Genomic DNA, 18884 nt, shown 5'->3' with positions numbered 1-18884 from the left:
CCAGAAGAATCATTCATATTTTTGGTCAGTTTTGCCAGAAGATATTGCAAAATGTATGTGAATTTTGTGTTCTCACTTGAGTTTGACATCCAAGCTAACAGATGTGGACTAAAAGAATCACAGTTTTGATTTCAACAGTTTTCACCACTTTTTTATTAAAAATGTGATCAGAGCATGGTTGTTAATTTGCCTTGTAGTGGGAATGTGGGTTTGAGCACGGCTTGAAGTGAAAATTTGAAAAGCACAACCCCTACATGCTTTCCCACACCCACTCCCCAGGCTGGTTGTGGGGGAGGTTGGAGAAATTCGTGACTGGCCTGGAAACATTTCCATTTTTGATAATTGTACCGCCGGTGTTTGTTGAATCATTTTAGTCATTCTAGCGCATCCTTCTCAGGGATTTCGCCGGGCACACAGGAAGCGAGAGCAGGGATGCTGCTAATCTGTTTTGTCAGCGTGTTTGCATGGTGCGACACAGACTGACGAGGCCGTCCTGTCATCAGGCCAGGCAGGAAACACAAGCTGTCTCTCATTGTGGCTTACTGCCAATAAATTCATCACGTGGTTGGCTAGTTATGAAGGATTTGTGAGGTAAGCCATTCATGGAACGATGTAAACACAATCCTATTTGAAATATTAATGTCTCTGCTTTGGTTTGACTCCAAATCTGATCTGCGTGGCTGTTTCTTTTTTTTTCAGTTTACATTTGCAGTTAGGTGTTAACTACTGACTTCCTGTGCATGTGTGTGGGACAGTTTATTGCCTACAGTCTGCCTTCAAAGGCTGAAATGCTTTTAGCATCCACTCTGAAAGTGTTTCTAACCCCTCCCCAGATTACTCTTGGTTTCCCAAAGAAATCTCTGACCCAGATTTGGCCCCTTGCTGCTCCAACAGCAAATGAAAAGAGCCTCACTCTTTTCCATGACAATGTGGAAGCTATATCGCTCCCTGAGGAAAATCAAATCAGTTGAAAGCGATGCTTTGGGATATCAGCATTTAAATGTTGGGCTTTAAGCACAACAACATTTTTCTTTTTAGAGTGTTTGATTTGCTTAAAAATGAAATTATACTGCTTTGCTTTTTCAGAAGGAACAAATATACCTGCCTATGAGATAGTTTGTTGTATGTGTTTTTGTGTGTGTTTTTTTTAATGGTTTCCTAAATGGCAGCTATATAATTTCGTGTACAGTTGTGGTCAGAATTAATGGCACCCCTGGTAAATATGATAAAAATGGCTATAAAAAATAAATCATTGTTTATCCTTTTGATCTTTCATTAACATTTTTTGCAAAAATCTAACCTTTTAATGATTGAAGTAAAATAATTGATAGTGAGGGGGAAAATCACATTATGAAACACATTGGCCACAATTATTGGCACCCCTAGATTTGTTTTTAGGAGTAAAATATATCTTAAGTATATTCCCATTAATATTTACCTTTTTTAGCACACCGGGGTGACTAGGAACAGGAAATTGTCTAGCTATGACTTTTTTATTTTATTGTTTCACATGAGTTTAAAATTCCCTTAATCATCCATCACAATAAGTAAAACCAAAGAATATAGTTCTGATGGTCATCAAAATATTCTAGCATCACAAAATAGAAAGTGGCTGTAAGAAAATAGCAAAATAATTGAAAATCCCCAACTTGACCAATCAGGGCAATAATTAAGAAGTTCCAATCAACTAAAGATGTTACGAATCCCGAAACGGCGAGGAGGAAAGTTTGAGTGGCCAAAGACTCTTCAAGGACCACAGATGGAGAATTGCAGAGATTACTTGAGTCTTGGGGTCAGACATCCCCACATGTTGTTTGGGAGGGTTTCAAGAAAAGTTATCCTCGCTCATCCAAAAACAAACTCCAGCAATTTAAGTTGTCAGACACGACTGGATCTTCAAACGGCACAGGGTTCTTTGGATGTGGACATAATCTGCATAAAATCTGCATAAACAATGCAGATTTATTTTTAACAATTTTTTTAAATCATATTTACCAGGGGTGCCATTAATTCTGACCACAACTGCATAAACTCAAGCGTTTTAACGGTGTTCAATTTGAAGGCGTGTTTAGCTTTGTGCATAATCTCTTTTTTCTACCCAATATTACATTTAGAATATTCAAATATAAAATATAAATGAGAATTATATTTTATTTCTCACTATTTAAAACTATAGGGCTGTCCGTAGAATAGTCAGAAGTGGTCATGCATGTAGTCTTTTAGTCTAGTATATTCTTTTGCATTAATAAAATGTGCACCTTGCATGGTTTCTGTTACCCACATCTGTACCACACCACCCACAAAGATGCTTTTTTTGGAAACTAAATGATCTTTCAAACCTGTAGTTTAAGTTTCTATTTTGTTTTTGAAGCCACGTATTTTTATAATACAAAAATGTGTCATTTCCTGGGGCAGTTGTGACATTTTCCAATTTAATTTCCTAATATTTCCAATGACATTCACTCAAGAGCTTAAGGCTGACCTATCCTGTACTCTTATCGTAGGTTTTTTGAAGGTCTTGAGCTTCAGTCTCTGCCAGACTGAATGAAATGCCATTCATTCAATGAACCACATCCAAAGAACCACATCCACTGTCTCCTATAGGAGAATGAAGCCCTTTCATAGACAGTTCTGAAATGAAGATTAAGTCAATTACGTCACTTGATGAAGCCGTATTTTTTTCCTCTGAATCGCATCTCTATGAGTGATTATTTATAGTGTCTTATAAGCAAAGTTTTTTTTGTTTTGAATTTTTTTTTTTTAATTAATGTTCATTTTATAGTTCTATACTTTTTTAATTCTATAGAATGATGCTTCACAACGTCACATCTGTGACGTTGACCAATAGGAACACAGAAGCTCTACATGGTGAAACGAAAAGAGAGATGATGGCTTTGGTGCTGCTAGGTGATATTATGCAATGGAGGAAATGTTTGTGGAGCTATTATGGTGTTTATGATATCCTCGAGGGACTACCACGTTAGAGTGAAAAAAGATAAATGCTGGCGAACGATATCAGAGGCGCTACAGAAACCCAGTGAATACTGGAATAATAATAATTCCTAATAATTCATATTATCCTTCACAGCTTCGGTAGCTCTTATTTCCTGAAATCAATCTCTAGCTCCGCCTTCTCGTTGACATCACGCATGTCATTAAAAATGGCATGCGATGGTTGGTTGGGAAGCAACGTGTTGTCTCTCTAGACATTTCTTATCCACAACACAATAATTTAGGAGTAAAAATCACATAATCTGACACCAAGACTATCGTAACAGACAAAAATATTGTGTAGTCTGAACCCGACACAAGGTAGTGGCGGCAAATTTGACATCTCTCCTCTGACCACTGTAATCAGTAACTCTATATTGTTGTCCTGTTTTGGAAAGTCATTGAAATGTTCTCATGGATTTTTTTTTATTTTGCTTTTGTGGAAAATGTGAACGCAAAAATGATATTTGTCATAGTTGGGTGAACTATGGTTATATAGTGGTGAACTATGGTTATATAGTGGTGAACCAATTTAAATAGTAAATAAATGAGAAAAAGGTGTCTCTTATTACGGTAGTAGTGCACAGTGAGATTCCATGTATGGCGAAAATCTATTTTCTCTGAAACGTAACAAAATAAAGGGTGGTGCATATTTTGCAAATATCAGGAGGATGGCCTACAGCCAGGAGCACATTTCACCACAGTGACCTTGTGTTTGAAATGCTGCTGTTGTTCTTGGGCAGTGGTATCGCTCAGCGGGGTCTTTCGCTGTGCTGCGTCCTGAATCGGCATATGGAAAGAGGAGATCCATTAAGATAATCTGCTGAAGATTACCGTCTGTTTAGAAAAGCTGAGTCTGGGTCTTTTCCTGTTAGCAGCAAAAGGAGAAACGTTGCAGGATTGAAATCTCTGTAATTGCAGTGACCTCCTTGGCACAAGTTCTCACAGGAAAACACAATCATGAGACGTTGGCAAAGGCCAGTTGTGTTTCAAACCTCTTTCCGGCGAGGAGGCCTCTCGAAAACATGTAGATTGTGTTAAATTTGCATTTACACATTTGGCAGATGCATTTATTCAAAGCAACTTGCATTGTATTCAATGTACACATTTGATCAGTTTATGCATTCCCTGGGAATCGAACCCATGACTTTGGTGTTGCAAGTAGTACCATCCTCTACTGTTTGTGCTACTTTTTTCTTATTTCAAACTTGGTTTTCTTGTTTAAAACCAATTTAGTAGATGATAAATTGACCTCCAAATCTCATGTTTATTCTACCATCTTCTACTAGTGCTGATTATTCGATCGCATTGTATGTTTATAAAGCCACAGCATTCTGCCAATACGCTGAGATGATCATAGGCGCATAGGCTGTTAATCATATTCTCCAAACACATTATCAGAGGTTGTCAGCTATGCCATTCTGGTTGGAGCTGTTATTCTTTGTAAATGAGAGTATTTAAGCACTGATTAATCATATTAAGAGTGCTTACTTGCCATTCTGCCAATGCTGGCACAGATTTCCTCATCCTGAGTCGTCATTTCACCCATCATCATCATCATCATTCACACCTCATTTGTCTCTGATGAATTCCTGGCTCATATTACCTATTGTTGTATGGATGGTTTTGGGCTTAAGTCCGACTTGAAATGTAACTTTACTTTCCATTTGTTACTTAAAGCACACTTTAAGTACATTGATACGATAGCAAAAACTACTAGCCATACTAGTTCAAACATTATTAAAGGCAAGTGAACATTCAGTAAAAAATAAGAACAAATAGGCCTACACTGATTACAAGCATAGATAAATGCAATATAACAAAGTTGCAAACAAGGTAAGGTCTAAAGGCTGATTTATACTTCTGCGTTGGACCTCTACGCTATAGACTACGCGTTGGTTTTCATTTATACTTCTGCGTCGTTGTCCGCGTTGACGCGCAATTACAAATGTAGAGGGAGCGTGTGAAACCCGAGGGAGGGGTTCTAGCAGACCAATCACAGCGCTTGCGTACGCGTAGAATTGACGCGTTGTTACATTTTTGGAGAGGTGCACGTCAGGGTACACCGAAGGGTATGCGTGCTACATACAGACATAGCTACGGCGTGAGTTCGACGCAGAAGTATAAATTGGGCTTAACTGTGGAGTATTTGACTACGGACATAATAATTAGACCTAAATGTAAAATAACACAATAGTGTTCACTGTAAATTAAATGTAGATTCATCTTTGTTTTGTTGTTTGGTTAACATTAATGACTTGGACAGTAGCAGGTATTTATATGCTGCTGTCACTTTAAGAGTGAATCCACTGATCCAATACAATGATACACATCCGATTTCTTTCTCAACTGTTTACATTGACTTAAGACATAACCGACTGTGTTTACGAGAATACTTGCAGAGACTGGTATTTTTAAATAAGTTTGTGTGTATATGTCTATTCAAGCGCATAGAGATGCAAAAGAGAAATCAATTCGCTGTTCTCTTGCTATCTGAAATGTGCCTCTCTGCGCACTTAGATTACAGCGGGCAAGTACCGAATTCATGGTGAAACTTAGCAATTGATCCGCAAAACATTCATGCGTGCCGAACCGTGGAGCCTGGCCCGTATGGATCACGGATCAAATACGGTCGGTTTAACCCCTAATCATCCAACAAATGTTTAGTCGGTTTGTGATTTTGACCAGGAAAGAGGTTCATGCTCCATCTTCTATTTATTAGAGATAGTCATCAGGAAAATTATCTCGGTTGGTTCGTTTATCCTAAATATGCCTCTATTTGGTTATTCACCTGTTGGATTAAAAAGAATCTTAAACGTAAAGTCCAGTAGCCATAACCTTCACTGAATCTTTCACTGTGTGAGAGTTCAAAAACAGACAGAGGGCCTCACAGAACATTAATTTTTCTTGAAGTGCCACTGTGAATAGTGAGCATTGTGTTTTGTGGACAAGTGGTTTTCACAGTCAATACTGTACAAAGCTTAATTGTGCTTCTAAAATTAGATCAGGGTTTAGCATTTGCCTGAAGGGACTGAGTTGTCTCGTTTTTTGGAAATAATTTCCCATGTTTCTCTATCACACATTAATTCGAACTGTGTAAGTACAACGTCAAAACGTAGTGAAGTAATAGACATTCTGAAAATGTAATCTAGTGGTCTTGAATTTAAATCTACAGATGTGTTGATCTTTTTAACTTTCTGCAATGGCCAAAGACCCATCAGCTGGTCGACATGCGTGACTGATCCTTGGTTTTGAGTGCAGAGTGGGTAAACTGAGGTAACCTAATTAACATGGCTTATGTCTAGTAAAGAAGAACTGTGAAGCATACTTGTTCTGTTGCATTACCCTAACTCGAATTTGAACTGGTCAAGTGTTGTAATTGACATAATTATTAATCTAATGGTGAGGCAGACTTTTATCAGTCTGGTGCACATTGTACCATATGCTGGCTGGAAACAGTCCACTTAATCTGGAAAAGACAGAATGACTGACATGTAAAATAACCAGACAGTGTCCGGATGGAGCTGAATTTAATGATGCCACAATAATAGACCAGTGTGCAATGTGGTAGTCCGTTCAAAATAGCTGCAGCAATGACAGTGACAAACAAATGAGTAGAAAAAACACTAAAATCCACAATTTTGGGGGTTATGTTCTAACTCTTTCATTTTCAAGACTCAATGACACAATTGTTAATCCACAACTTCCAGCAACTAGTTGTTCCTCGGAAGGTGTCATTGTGGCAGTCTGCTACAATGTAAACAACTTTGTTTCATGGCAGTCTGATATACCTGCATACTCTCTGCACCAGATTCACCCGACTCATCTGAGCCTAATACGCCTAAGGAATTACTTTGAGGTGAACAATCAGGCTTTGTGTTTTCAAAGTAAATGCATTGAGCACTGATGCCCTTTAAGTGGTACAGACTCTGCTTTTAAGACCTGCTCGCTTTTCCAGTCTGACTTGCTGGGCCCCTTTTGAATCGACACCGAGCCGAATGGAAACTACTTGATTTGGGAGGTTTGAAATGCTTATATGTGAAGAGGGGTTCAGTGAGTCTGTGCAGATTAACTGATTGGATACCAGGCCAAACCCATCATGGGTGTCTCCATTTGACTGATTCTCCCGGTAATCAGGCGCGACCAGAATTGGGTCAGTTTTTGAGGAATTTGAGTGTGGAATCTTAAAGTGCTTAATCCCTGTGTGGTTGTCACAACAAGATTGTCAGAGTGAAGTGTGTGTCTTAACCGAGAATAGCTCTGACCTCATTATACACAAAACTTCCCCTGCAGGTTATTTGTCACGTGATTTTCAGCGGGAGACTCTGCTTAGAGCAACCCGCACAGACGTCGTTTCAAGGTGCCTACGAGTTGTCTTAGTGATATTCTGAACTCAAACGAGTCATAAAACTGAAATGAACAGCTGCAAAGAAATCTAACACAAATTAGGTCATTTATAGCTTTTTTCACGTTTATGAACTAATATCAAGGCACACTATTTTCCTTTATTTTTTCAACATTAGATATACAATTGTTTTATTATTTGCTTTGGAGGCTAAAGCCTGAAGTATACTTCAGTTTTTATTTTATTTTATTGGATTTATCTACACAGGAAAAGTGTACAGATAATCAAACCCATTCGTCACAAGTTCAAATTCCACAAAATTATTACCCTGACTAACAAAACAATATAATTATAATAAATAATTGTAGTGTTTTATAATACAGTAAAACAGACAGTACAATAAAACGGTTAGAAGAAATATCTATAAATAAATAAAAAATCAGAACAATATAATACATAAATACAAATACATCATTAAAAAATAAATGATGAAATAAATAGAAAATGAAAATAAAAAAGGGGGTGGAAGAAATGTGGTGCCCAGCTTAACTGTTTGTAGAGTAAGCCAGTACTTTATCCAAAAAGGGAGGCCATATCAAAAGTCAAAAAGGTGATTTGTTTAAAAGCGTTCTTTTGATGTTTTGCTTGCCTTGCCTTTTTTAAACGCTGGCGAGGAAAGCGTTAAATGTAGAGAGTGACACAGGCTTCCACTTTAAAATAATGAGACATCTTGCTAATGAAGTTGTGAAGGCCAGAACCTTTTGCAGTGATACTGGAAAGCAAATTTCAGATGGTACTCCAAAGATAGCTGCCAGTGGATTTAAATGAAGTATAAACCCTGATCTAAGAGCACTTTGTACAGCTGAACGCATAGTGTATCAAAGTGTACTCTATTGATAGTGTGTGCGAACACAAGCGATCGTCACACACTAGAATATCTCATCCGTGTTCAGTGTCTGCACTATTCTTTTTTCAATTTATTTATGACATATTTAATCAGTAAACTTAGTGTACCATAAGGATAATTTTTATAATTTTTTTTGCAAATGTTTACTATTTCTCTCCAAAAGTTATGACCGAAAAAATATCCTTGTATTAATTTTAACTAGAGTTGCGTGGTGTCTCTAAACCCCCTCACCCAAGTGGTCGTCAGGACAGGCGTGTTTTGTTGTTGTGCCTAGTTTCTCGTTTCTTTTTCAACTGTGAAAAAACAGCCCGGGCCAATGTCGCCAACAAGAAAATTCAAAGCGCATACACAAACTGAGCGTACAGTTGATGCATGGGTCGAAAAATCTGGCTACCCATATACTATGCTGCTGAAGAAATTTGCATCATGCTAGTTGTACGTACGCATATCTTAGTGTATGCATGAATTATTATTATTTTTTTAATTTTTAATTCCAAAATTGAAGGTTCAATAACAGTTGACTTTCGTAAAGAATGGCTCTTGTCTTGAATATTATGTATCCAGAATTTCCCCCATCTCTAAGATTATTTCTCTTTTCCTCTTGCAGTCCATCCTGCTGCTGGGCAGTGTAGCTCTGGCATGCTTGGCTTTGGACCTCCTCTTCCTCCTCATCTACTCCTGCTGGCTGTGTTGTCGCCGTAAGAAGAGCGACGAGCAGCCGAGCGCAGACTGCTGCTGCACCGCCTGGTGCGTCATCATCGCCACCCTCGTCTGCAGGTGAGTCTGAATGCATCTTTCCTCATATCCGCTCTGTCAGCGTCATATTCAGGCAGAAGATGATGCATGCAGTCACTGCTTAGTTTGGGCTCCAGTGAGATGCTTTTATCAAATGTTCCCCAGCTGGAAAAACCCATCCTGTTGGAGTGTAAAAGACGTGTTGCATTATCTGACGGGCGGTAGGGTTTCATTTCTGGAAGGGAATTCATTTCTGCACTAATCTCTCCAGTTTATTTGGAGCTAGCTGCAGGCATGGGTTTAAGTTAGGGATGCACCAATACTAAATTTCTCCACCGATATCTGATTATTCAGAATGATATCTGTCAATGGCGATTTTGGAGGTAGTCTGATGCAAATTGCACGCAAAAATGGACAGTTGTGGCTGATCGGCTGGATTTATGCAGTTTAAGGGATTAACAGCACAGATTTTGTTTTTCAGTACGTCGGTCTGGTAAAGAATTTGTGTTAAGAAGCAGGTAAAAGCTGAATATGGTTAGTGCTTTTGAAGAAGATCTAATCTCTGGATTTGCCAAAGTTTGTCAGGTTAATAGCATCAAAGTTTTAGTAGGAAATGAAGTGCATATCCATGTGCCATTCAATTTGTCATTCAGGTAGCTGAACTTGAACCTGCGTGTTTAGCAAGATTCTCTTCAGACCGTTTCTCTGCCATGGCATGCTTAATTTTTTGTCTTGTCTGGTTCCCAGGGTTTGAAAAAGAGCTGAATAGTCAGAATATGTTACTAAATAAACAGTAGGGGTGCATTGAAATTTCTGCTACCCAAAAAAAATTCAGTCAAATTTTTTCTAGGATACTGATAATTTAATAATACTGTTAAATCAATGTAATCGTTAGGAAATCTCAAAATGAATTTCCATGTACATTATAATGTTGTGATATAATTTAGTCGTAGAATTTAAAACAATCAAGGTTTTATTTTTATTGTTAAATTTAGGTACATTTTTTGTTAAATTTTATTGTTAATTTATCGAATTTTATAGAAAATATTTTTATATTAGAAAATATTTTATTTTAAGCTGCCCTTGTTACAGTGAAATATTGTAAATTAAACAGGAGTAATATTGATTAACAACATGTACTTTACTATAAGGTTTGGTTAAGGATAGTTGCATGCAACTATGCATAATTTTCTGTTAGTAACTACGTGGAAAATGTGTAACAGCTTTCAGTCATTTGTTCAATTATCTGGTGCAACACCAATATCTTAATTTTGATGATTTGTTAGGTGACTTTTTATGATCTTGTCAAAGTCATTTGGATCTCATCGAAAGAAGAATTGAATTTGTAATGCAAATTGAGAAAAAAATGCATGTTTGACTTTTTCTGGAGTCTTGAATCCCCTCTGGGTCCCTCCACACTAGTATTGGATTGCTTGGATTAATCACGGGATGTCTATTGATTGGTTGATAAAATTTGCTGAGGTGAAGCATTGACCGTTTCATTGGCTATTCCTAGTGTATTGTCGCTGAGTGCTGAGCTGCAGAATAACGTGGGTTTGTGCATGAGAAAGTCTTTACTTCAAATGCAACATTCTCTCTAGGGCTGTTGCTATTAAGAGTGTTTCTGTTGTCCTTCACTATAGTTTTTCTTCAATGTCTTCTAAATCGACCGTAGTGCTGCTGTTTTATTTCAAGTGCGTTATAATCCATTTAAAAATTCAAGATGTTAAGACGTTTCTTTGAGCGAATGCAAACCACTAGAAGGATTCATAAACTGATTGCATTAGTAATGCTGGCTTTTGTTATGATGATGTTCGAAAGCGAAATGGACGGACAATGTGAATAAAAAGATTTTGGTGGGAAAGTTGAGGCTTGACTATTATCCGTCCTGTTGCTATGGCAATGTCTTTCCCGGCAGCGCCTAACTTGTGTACTCAAAAACAAAAAGACCACCACCCTTTTCCACCATCACCACCCCCTTATCTCATGACCGCTCCTCATGTTTTGTCCATCATGTTAACGTGCGCTAGCTCTACAGGGAGTCCGCCTGTGATTGTGTCGGTATGAGAGAGGGCCTGCTGCTGTGTGGTTTTATGGGTCTCTCTCCTTCAGTTCATGTTCTTAGCTGTCAGGCAAGATGACAGGTGAGAACGTTATGGTCACCATGACTTACACACCAAGCAGTAAATCATGTCTTTAATACACATTTTTCCCCCCAGCTCGGAAGTTATAAAGAGCTCAGAGACAAGTCAAAAAGACAAAGGAGTGTTGCTGTCTCTTCATATATTCCTCAAAGCCACTATGGCAAAATGCGCCCTAATACTTACTTAATACACAGTTACACATCCTGGTCTTATTTGGAATGATTTATCAGTGCACTTTTTAAAAAAATATACAAAACATAACAAAATAGCATAGAACATGTAACAACACACAACATATAACATTACACATAACGTATAACATATACCATAGAGCATAACTGTTTGTTTGTTTGTTTGTTTGTGGTGTTTTTTATTTGTTATTTGTTTGGTGGTTTCAGTTTTGGAATCTTTTTTTTTGTTAATGTCTTTTGGGGTTTTTTGTTGTTGGTTTTGAAAGTATGTATTTCATGTTGGCCTAATTTCATCCATGATGAGCTAGTCTCACACATCCTCTCACTTTCTCTACCTACTCGCCAAGAGTCTCTCTCTCTCTCTCTCTCTCTCTCTCTCTATCTCTATCTCTATCTCTATCTCTATCTCTATCTCTATCTCTATCTCTATCTCTATCTCTATCTCTATCTCTATCTCTATCTCTATCTCTCTCTCTCTCTCTCTCTCTCTTTCTTTTCTTTTTTAACTTTAACACTGCTGTGAGTGTGCATGTAGAGCAAGCATCTTCCCTTCTGTGAAAGTCTATCCATGCACATCTGGTCCTGTGGAAGTAGAAATACGGAGAACACTCTCTCTGTCGTCTTCACAGGCTCCCTGCTGACTTTTCCCCCCACGGGGAGGAAGATGAACTCGTTTTCAACACAAACACCATTAATAATCATCACACCTGCGAGGGACATGACTCCGTATTTCTCATAATGTGATATCTCATAATATGTGCCTGCAGTCATTCATTCTCACTTTTAAGTGGTACACTTAAAGTATCGGAATAAACCGTTTACATTCCTGAAGACGATGGATTGACTGACTGCGTGTGATGCTAAGCTTTCGTGCGGACGCTTGCAGAACTCTGCCATGCTGTCTGATCTAGACTCTTACCTGTCTTCTCTTCCTGAACAACAACATACGGTAGTGAAGTGTGAAATTGATCAAAGAATATCCTAATTTATTTTCTGATGTTCCGAGTCAGACTAATGTTCTTATTGCCCTGAGAGCCTGCCCACAATTATTATTAGCCAGATTATTTTCCATTGCCTCACTTAAAAGACTGTGTGGACAGAGTCTGTTCTGCTAATGTGAACAAGCTTGATCTTTTGAAAGGCTGATGGAAATGCACTGGCGACGTTCCCGATGTTGATGCATAAGGCTAACATTCCAAATTGTGCATAACTGGATGACATAGTTATCTATTCTAATGAATGGCAAGACCCAGGCCAGTACGTCTCAGTACGTAATCTTGTAATTGTGTTGTGTATTCCTGTTTGTTTGTCTATTTTGTTTCCGCTCTCCTAGAATGAGAATTCAATTTCAATTCAATTTCATTTCAATTTTATTTGTCACATACATAGTCATACACAGTACGATATGCAGTGAAATGCTTACACGACTGCCATTGACCATAAAAGAGTATCAGTATAACAGTATAAAAATAAAATAAAATTACAAAAAAAATAAAAAATAAATAAAAAATAGATAAAGATATGAAAATATAAATATAATATAATCTAATATAGATATAATATAAATATGTAGTGCAAAAGTGTACATGAGTGTGGCCAGGGTGACCATGGATACCCAGTCAGTGATGGATATTGCAAGAATATATTATTAGTCCTGTGTTGTGTTGTGGTTGAGAGATCTTATCGCCTGCGGGAAGAAGCTCCTCCTCAGTCTCTCTGTGTTGGCCTTCAGGGAGCGGAAGCGCTTTCCAGACCGCAACAGGGAGAACAGACCATTGTTAGGATGGCTGGGGTCCTTCACTATCTTCCTGGCCTTGATCCAGCACCGCTTGTTGTAAATCGAGTGCAGGTCAGGGAGCTCGGCGCGGATGATGCGCTCAGCTGATCGCACCACCCTCTGTAGAGCTCGTCTGTTCTGCGTGGTGCTGTTTCCGAACCAGGTTGTGATGTTTCCCGTCAGGATGCTCTCTATGGTACAGGAGTAGAAATTTCTGAGCACCCTAGAGGGCAGTCTAAAGTCTCTCAAGCGTCTTAGATGGTAGAGACGCTGCCTAGCCTTTTTCACCACGGTGTTGATGTGACTGGACCATGATAGATCCTGCGTGATGTATACACCAAGGTATCGAAAGCTATCCACTCTCTCCACAGGGCTCCTGTTGATGACGGGGGTCTGGTAGTTCCTCTCCCGCTTTGTACAAAAGTCCACTATCAGCTCCTTTGTCTTGCTGACGTTCAGGAGGAGATTGTTCCTCTGGCACCAGCTCTCCAGATTTCCAATCTCCTCTAGGTAAGCCGACTCATTGTTGTTCGTGATCAGGCCCACCACAACAGTGTCGTCAGCAAACTTAATGACGGTGGTGGAGCTGGTAGTGGCCACACAGTCGTAAGTGTACAAAGAGTACAGCAGGGGGCTCAGAACACACCCCTGGGGGGCTCCAGTGCTGAGAGTGAGTGAGGCTGAGACATGTCCGCCCATCCTTACTGCCTGTGGTCTGCCAGTCAGAAAATTGGAGATCCACTGACACATTGATGAGTTAAGTCCCAGGTGCTCCAGCTTGGTGGTGAGTGTGGAGGGAATTATGGTATTAAAAGCAGAGCTATAGTCAATGAAAAGCATTTTCACATAATTCCCTCTCCGGGTGTCCAGGTGAGTAAGAGATGTATGAAGGAGATGAGAGATAGCATCATCCGTAGAGCGGTTTGGATGATAAGCGTATTGTAGTGGATCCAATGTGTCAGGTAATGATGAAATGATGAAGTCTCTGACCAGACGTTCAAAGCACTTCATCACCACTGAAGTGAGGGCCACAGGGCGATAGTCGTTGAGGGAAGCAGGATAAGGTTTCTTCGGAACAGGAACAATGATGGACTCTTTAAAGCATGTGGGGATCACCGACTGAGATAAAGAGATGTTAAATATCTCAGTGAACACAGGTGCTAGCTGGTCTGCGCAGGCTCTAAGGATATGGCCTGAGATGCCGTCTGGTCCTGCTGCTTTCTTGGTGTTCACTTTCCTGAAGGCTCTCCTCACATCATGCTCGGTAATGACGAACGCGCCCCCGGTACCGGCATTGTTGTTCTCCTGTCTGCAGCCGTTAGCGCCGCTAGCATTAACATCGCTAGCGTCTTTAGCTGCAGCCTCGAAACGAGCATAGAAAATATTCAGCTCATCTGCCAGAGTCGCGTCCGCGTTCATCATACCGGTATTTTTTACTTTATAATCCGTTATTTTCCGTAGTCCCTGCCACAGGCTCCTAGAGTCACTCTGTTGAAGTTGTGACTCAAGTTTCCTGCCGTAGCGCTGCTTCGCCTCTTTCACCGCCTTCCGCACGTTGTATGACGCAGCCCTGTACAGTTCCATGTCACCCGACACAAGTCCCGTGTTATAGGCAGTGGTGCGAGATCTCAGAGCGTCGCGGACGGTTTTATCCACCCACGGCTTCTGGTTGGGAAACGTTCTGATCGTCTTTTTCTCCACGGTGTCTTCCGCTAGTTTCCCAATGAATCCCACAACCGCTTCCGTAAACACGCTGACGTCATCACCGGAGCTGTTCCTGAACATGTCCCAGTCTGCGTCATCAAGTGCGTCCTGCAGCACAGCCAACGATTTGTCCGTCCAGCACACGACCTCCCTCTGAACCGGAACTTCCTGTTTCAGCCTTTGTTTGTATTTTGGCATGAGGAAGATGGCTGCGTGGTCTGATTTACCAAACGGGGGGTGAGATTGTGCCCTGTAGCCGTCCTTGACCATAGTGTAACAGTGGTCCAGTATCCTTTCGCCCCTGGTGGGGCAGGAAATGTGCTGGTAAAAGTTTTGGCGCTGCGCGTTTGAGGTTGGCACTATTAAAATCCCCCGACACAATAAGTGCAGCGTCCCGGTGTTGTGTCTGGTGTTGTGTAAGTGCCTCATGCAACTCACATAAGGCAGTGTCCGTATCCGCTTGTGGTGGAATATAAACGGCACTGATTATGACTGATGTAAACTCCCGAGGAAGATAAAAAGGGCGGCACATGATGGACAATAGCTCCAGATTTGGTGTGCAAGAGTGTGTGAGAGGAAAAACGCTCGCGCTGTTGCACCAGCTGCTGTTCACCATTAAACACACGCCGCCTCCCCTTGACTTCCCCGAGTCCCGCGTCCTGTCCATGCGGTGAACCGAGAAGAACTCGGCCGGCTGGATGGCGTGGTCCGGCACCGCTGGATTCAGCCATGTCTCGGTGAAGCAGAGGAGATTGCAGTCCCGAATGTCTCTCTGGAACTTTATCCTTGCCCTGAGGTCATCGAGTTTGTTTTCCAGTGACTGGACGTTGGCGAGCAGGATACTAGGCAGAGGTGTGCGGTGTGCACGAGCTCTCAGCCTATTCCTGACGCCAGCTCGTTTCCCTCGTGGCCGCCGCTTCTTCGCGCCGCGTCCATTGTTTTCCCTCAGAATCTCATTCGGCCAGCTCGGGTCCAGAGTTAAAAACATCGAATTGTGAGTACATAATCCACCAATAGAAACAAGAGTGTCTCTATCATATCTAATATACTCAATAGTAATCATTTACTGATTTAAGATGCTAAAAACTGACTTAAAAACAAAACTAAGAAAAAGTGGTCAGAGCAGTCGTGACGGCAGCCGACCTCACCGGCGCCATCTTTTCCTGGTTGAGTTGCGTTAGTGTGTTGAAACACCCACAATTGACAATTGATGTTAATCGGAGCTTATGACTGTCTCCCTCTTCTGATTCGCTCTCGTGGCCTTGTGCTCCCATATAAAAGCCAACCAGGTTGGAATGCTGCGGAGACGTGAGGCTGGATTTAAGTTCGGGTCCCTTTCTCCTGTGCCAAACATTTGCTAAATTTTCCTATCACATGGAAGATTTGTTGCACTGATTGTTAATTGGATATTCACTCACCCTGAGTTTGTTTGTTACTTCATTGATTATTGAAATTTAAGGAAGCTGTAGGGAGGTGGGCTCCATTTTATTTAGTTGTCTTTTTCTCTTTTTTAGTTAGAGAGGGAGTTATGTTTAGTACTGCATCTTTATTTTAGATAATTTAGTTGACTGAAGCAGGTAGATTACTATGTTCCTTAAAGCTACACTGTGTAATTTAAGTTGATTCTTAGCAAAAAAACACTTTGTTTATAACACTTTGTTTTTTTTATATGTGCTCATTAATGTATAATTACTTCTACCAACTAATCAAGTATTCCCGTAAGCGTAGAATCTGCTATTTATAATACCTACGGATGAGCTACTTGAATGGCGGAAGCCATGTTGCACCTCCATCTTGAAAATACATTAGCCAAGGAGGGACATACCGGGAAATTCAAGCTTTGCCTTTCGCGTTTTTACATTCAGTGGCACCGTGACGAATGCGAGGGGGAGATTACGCGCGTCTGCCGGCAGATTTGAAATAATACGACCACCGTAGGAGTTAAAACGCCTTTGGAATGGGAGGGGCTAGAATATTAAGTTGGTAGTCATATACAATTTCACCGCTAGATGGGAGTAATTCCTACACAGTGTAGCTTTAAAACATTGTTGATTTTGAAAAATGTTCTTATTGAAAAGTGCTGGGACAGGAGACCGGGGCTCTGTAACTTTAATTTATTTAGTTTCCTTAGCTTTATTTTGAAACTCTCCCTTCTCCGGTTCCTTCTCTTCTACCCTAGACAGGGGAGGACGTAACAGTGACACAACAGAAATGGTATTCCACATAAACACGCCTGCATAAAAACGGCATCATCAGAATTCCACTGAAAGCTCTGACATACAAAATAATTACATGTCTGTCATACAAATGACCTCTCCCCTCTTGCGTATGACGGAAATGTACCATATTTGAGATTATTCTGCAAAACTATGCAGATATTCCTCCCCAATCAGCACATAAATGTGTAAAAGTGCAGATTCGGCATGGACTACTCATCACTTATGCATGAGGAGGAAACGAGCTCATGGCGTCCGTCCAGTGGACAGTTTTGCTGTACACCCTGTGGATCTAGACAGCCTATACAGGAACAGGTTGTTTAGTAAGAAGCCCTTGTAATAAATACCCTCTGTAGTCTCGACCTGAAGGCTAACTTGTGCCATAGGATGGAGTATTAAATATGTCTGCTAATTCTGTTTTTAATGAAGTGTTTTTTTGGTCTTTCTTGGAAGTATGGAGAAATCTCCTGAGAATTGCTGATGAAGGCACATATTTTGAGAGCTTTACAAGAAATCTCAGTGGATACATTGAGTACTCCAATAGAAACCAGAAAGTACAAGAATGTTTTACAAAATGTGGTTAAGACATGCAATCCTCTGTCCTGCATCAATGATTTATGAGGACGCAGAGGAGCGATCATAAACAGCAGAACTTAAGGCATGTTATTGTGATTCATCTACCGTCCAACCAGTAATGTAGGTCAACACCTACTCTAAATGTTTCCTGTTGGTTGTTGTGAGTAACATTTAGTGTCTGTGTTGGTATTTACTCCTATAGTAGTGTTTCTTTGACGTCTATTTTGATTCTGTTGCACCACATGCATTATTTAGTCCTGATGAAATCCCATCAAATGCACACTGTTCAATCAGAATTGATATAGTGAAGGCTTTTAGGTCAAGACACATGAATTTGCTTTGTTTTCAATGATTAAAGTTTGATCCACACCTCTGTCAGATAGTTTGAATGTAGTTTGTGTGAAACAGTCTGGAGGACTCATTTCTGATGCACAGCACCTAAGTTTCATGCTTGGACTTCTGATATCTGTGGCTTCAGGCACATTTTAGCTGTAGCGCTGCATAACTAAAGATTATGGAAATCCAGAGCTAGACTCTGAAACCTTTACAGCGTTTATGCTAAGCAGCTGATGACTTGACACTGAAGCCACTTCAAAGACTTTGATAGCATCACAGCAGCTTATTTGGGAATTCTGAAGAGCCTGAGACTGGAACATATAATCTGTGTTCATTCAACATTTTTATGCCTTCAATATGATGGTTCTGTCCAGCTCTACATCACTGTAAACTATACAAATGAATTAATTATAGCAGAATTCCTTTTTCAATTCTGATTCACAAGCACTTGATTCCAGTTGTGATTAAATTCTGATTTATTTGGGTACATTTCAGTTATAATGTCAATTTTTCGTACTTATTAAATTGTCTCTGCTAATATTGGACAGGGCTTGGGAATCCATTGAATATTTAATAGCAATGTTATCGTGATATCTTTGCTGACAATATAACATAAAATAGTGAATATCATGTTAAAAGTTAATCTTATGTGTGATCTGTGAAAACTGTCAAGTTTTTTTTGTTTGTTTTTTTACGCGTTTTAGCATTGTAGCCAATCATGACTGTTTACCGCATGAATGCAATGGCCAATCAGACGTGATTAAGTTAGGGAGAAAGAATCCACTCAATACCTGCTCTAGGTGCTGGAGTTAGACCTGCCACTTGTTCTGTGTATTATGTTTCTTTGTCCTTCAAAGAGCTTCAAAAAAGATACATTTATATACACTTTAAAAAGTATTGTACTTGGTTGATGTGAGGCTTGCATGCAGCTGCTTGGCCATTGAAAACCATTCCATGAAGCT

At 40.0% G+C, this 18884-nt stretch overlaps 1 protein-coding gene across 2 annotated transcripts in view; it reads left to right on the top strand.

Annotated features, from left to right (window-relative positions):
• ttyh3a (tweety family member 3a) overlaps positions 1-18884 on the top strand; it is a 68981-nt gene that overhangs the window by 12837 nt on the left and 37260 nt on the right. For both annotated transcript variants that reach the window (XM_079606064.1, XM_079606063.1), the window contains exon 2: positions 8851-9020. In XM_079606064.1, coding sequence (XP_079462190.1) covers positions 8851-9020 — 170 coding nt within the window. The remainder of the gene's footprint in view (positions 1-8850; positions 9021-18884) is intronic.

The sequence above is a fragment of the Phoxinus phoxinus genome (genome assembly GCF_949152265.1).
Source record: "Phoxinus phoxinus genome assembly, chromosome: 1".
NCBI classification, from domain to species: domain Eukaryota; kingdom Metazoa; phylum Chordata; class Actinopteri; order Cypriniformes; family Leuciscidae; genus Phoxinus; species Phoxinus phoxinus.
The sequence above is the reverse complement of the archived record's forward strand: the minus strand, read 5'-3'. Positions and strand labels throughout refer to the sequence as shown.